Below are 3,468 nucleotides of genomic sequence, written 5' to 3'. Positions count from 1 at the left end.
GGTGCGAACCTTTCCAACACGAGCGCGCGAAAGCCACCTACACAGTAGATGAACAGTTCTTGGCAAGTTTCTTTTTGCAATTTCGGACAGCCAGCAAGAGCACCGACGTGGCCATCATGTGAACAAATCCACGCACGCTTCAGCCGAAGCGTGACAACAACACAATGTTTCCCAGGACAGCGTTATCCGTGACAACAATCCACTGTGATGAGAGCTCACACTCTGGCACGCACCGTGATGAGAGGTCACGGTCTGTCACGCACCGTGATGAGAGGTCACGGCCTGGCACGCACCGTGATGAGAGATCACGCTCTCGTCACGCACCGTGATGAGAGGTGACAGTCTGGCACGTACCGTGATGAAAGAGTCACGGCACTCATCTTTAGGCGGTCGTCGTCTGTGACTCGCCCGACATCTTGCATAGATTCCTGTAGTTCCACGCGACGACGGCGCCAGCGACGATGGCGACGAGCGTCGAGAAGGCGATGAGAATCCACTGACCCTTGCTGAGCGTCAGCGGACAATCGACCTCGTCGCCGCCGTCGGCGCAGTTCGCCGTTCCGTCGCACCGCCAGGCGGCGCGGATGCACGTCGCGTTACCGCCGTCGGCGCACGCGAACTGTTCCCGCGTGCATTCGCGGTCGGCAGTGCAGTTTCTCTCGTCGGCGGCGTCGGCGCAGTCGGCGACCGAGTCGCAGATGAAGGCGGCGTCAAGACACGTGCCGTCATCGCAGCGGAAGTCCGCGCACTCGCCCGGACAGAGCGCGCCAGCGGCGACACACGTGACGTTCGGGCACATGCGCTCGTCCGGGCGGCACGCGCCCGGGCAACGGTCGCTCATGGCAACGCAGTTTCCATTGTCGCATCTCTGTTGGTCGGCGAGACACGTGCACGGCTCCTGCAAAGTAGAGTTAGTGTATGCACGATGTAACTACAATGCAGATGTAGCGTCTAGTTTGTACGTACGCGTCAAGGTAAACAACAACGAACAGCGGTCAACACGGTAAACAGCGTCGGCGTACAAAAACAAACAAACACGCGATGCGGTGAATGCTTGCTGAATTATTTAACTCGAGAATAGTAAGATCATTTCGTGTGTCATATTGGCACATGTGGCCAATATTTAATTTCGCATGAAAGTAACTGAATTAAATAATAAATAAAGAGATAATAGATGAAGCATTTCATATGAACACTGCACCCAGCATTTACCAAGCTTTTCGTCGTAAAGTGGATGAACGCTTACCCAGAGGAATTCGGTGATCTGGGTGTGTGTAAGTGTATAGGATGTGTGTAGGTGTTAGGAAATAGATTCTACCCATATACCATTCTAACCATATAATAGTTTCTATCCGACATTATCGGAAATATTCTTCAACTAGCGTATAATGTCTGCGTCACAGCTAAATACCAACCCGTGTAGATGTCAGTGGCAGTGACAGGCTATCGATGCTGAAACACACACAAATCCGCGAGTTTGGCGAATAGAGAGTTCCCCTGCACGCCGTAATCACTTCAATCGACCGTACTTTCCAGTCGTTTAGTTCGTCTCTGAACGTAATGCCCGCATATAGGTCAGTTGCGTTCTAGATTCATGCTCGTGGTGCTTTACCGAATGCAGACTCTGTTGCGTAACAAAGTAGGTCGGTTGAGTGTGGTCAGATAAAAGTGAGGGTGAGGGTGAGAGTGAAGTTAGAGGGGCTACCCGGACATCTGACATAATTTGTCATTATTATCCCCTGATGGCACATCAGGGGATAATAATGACAAATTATGTCAAATTATTATAAATTTGTCATTATTAACCCCTGGTGCTATCAAACTATAAATTGTACTGCTTATGTTGCTCTATACCAGCAAAAACGGAGTATATAGATTGACGTAGAGAAGAAACCACTGGCAGCTCCCATGTATACGACGATATTTGAGCCTTGCCTTGTTAAACGGGTACAGTCTGTCCGGGTAGCCCCTCTAACTTCACTCTCACCCTCACCCTCACTTTTATCTGACCACACTCAACCGACCTACTTTGTTACGCAACAGAGTCTGTCCGAGGGGCCCTTATCTTAAACTTCATGTGACCTCACCCAACCCTCGCCTTCTTAAGCACGCACATCCCTTCCGAGCAGCCCCTCCCTTTCCTCACTCTCTCTCTCTCTCATTCTCTCTCTCTCTCCCTCTCTCTCAATCTTCCCCTCATGCAACCACACCCAACCCTCATCTTCTTAAGCACGCTAATCTCGTCCAAGCAACCCCTTCCTTTCTTCACTCTCCCTCTCACACGCACTCTCTCTCTCAACCTCACCCTTATGCGACACTTACCTTTTAACATCAGCTCTCCCGACCCTTACCCGACTTCCTAAACCTCACCGACCCTCACCTTCTTCAGCACGCACATACCTTCCGAGCAGCCCCTTTCCTTCCCTCACTATCACTCTCTCTATCACTCCGTCTCTCTCTCTCTCACTCTCTCTTTCCCTCTCTCTCCATCTCTCTCTCACTCTCTCTCTCTCTCTCTCACCCTTTCTGCCTGTCTCTCTCTTTCCCTCCATCTCTCTCTTTGTCTGTCTGTCTGTCTGTTTGTCTCTTTCTGTCTTTCAACCTTACCCTCATGCGACCACACCCGACCCTCACCTTCTTAAGCACGCACATCCCGTCCGGACAGCGTCTCTCGCTCGTCGGCCTACACTTCCGATCCGGCGTGTCGCAGTTCTGTTCGTCGCTGTCGTCGCCGCAGTCGTCGAGTCCGTCGCAGCGCCACTCCAGCCAAATGCAGACGCCGCTATCACATACGAAGTCGTCGACGTTGCAGCGTGTCACCGCCGGTGTCGCCTGCGCGGCGACGCATGCGACCGTGGCGACGCATATGAGCAGCGCAAACGCAAGGCGACTGAGGGCATCCATATTGGTTCGCACCCCCTGATCTTCTCGCGGATGGCGACGAAAGGTGAGAAGGGGAAGGAAGGGAAGCCGCGTTCGATGTGGCGATGGTGGTGCTGATGCTGGTGGTGATAGGGTTACGGACGTGCCATTCCACGATGGGGCGATGCCGCGTCACGTGCGTGTATATAGCAGCCGAAGTTATGACAGGTTGAGTGTACGCAGACCTATGCTCCGTGCTCCGGGCACGCCCTCTCCTCGGCATTCATTCCGCACTGCTGCTGCTGCTGCTGCTGCTGCTGCTGCTGCTGCTGCTGCTGTTGTTGTTGCTGCTGCTGCTGCTGTTGTTGCTGCTGCTGTTGCTCCTGTTGCTGCTGCTGCTGCTCCTCCTTCTGAAGCTGCGGCTACCACTACTATAACTGTTGCTTCTGCTGCTCTTCCTGCTGCTGCTGTGCTACTAGATGATGAGCGAGTCAGCTTCTGGCCGCATCCCCGCCTCTCTTCGCGTCGGCGGGACACAGTGTGCTCTTACACGCGCGTGAGCAGTTCCACTTACACGCGGTGAGTCACCCGCGCGAGAAGCTAAAC

At 53.3% G+C, this 3,468-nt stretch overlaps 1 protein-coding gene across 1 annotated transcript; it reads right to left on the bottom strand.

Moving 5' to 3' along the window:
- Nucleotides 1-513: 513 nt before the first annotated feature.
- Nucleotides 514-3,242, bottom strand: LOC106808990 (low-density lipoprotein receptor-related protein 4-like). Its single transcript, XM_014811926.1, has 3 exons — nt 2,635-3,242; nt 570-898; nt 514-529 (listed from the first exon to the last, which is right to left on the bottom strand). The coding sequence occupies exons 1-3, from the start codon at nt 2,902-2,904 to the stop codon at nt 514-516; spliced, it is 615 nt and encodes a 204-aa protein (XP_014667412.1). The 5' UTR covers nt 2,905-3,242.
- Between the last annotated feature and the right edge of the window lie 226 nt (nt 3,243-3,468).

Source organism: Priapulus caudatus, unplaced genomic scaffold, assembly GCF_000485595.1.
Source record: "Priapulus caudatus unplaced genomic scaffold, Priapulus_caudatus-5.0.1 Scaffold321, whole genome shotgun sequence".
In the NCBI taxonomy this organism is placed as follows: domain Eukaryota; kingdom Metazoa; phylum Priapulida; class Priapulimorpha; order Priapulimorphida; family Priapulidae; genus Priapulus; species Priapulus caudatus.
The sequence above is the reverse complement of the archived record's forward strand: the minus strand, read 5'-3'. Positions and strand labels throughout refer to the sequence as shown.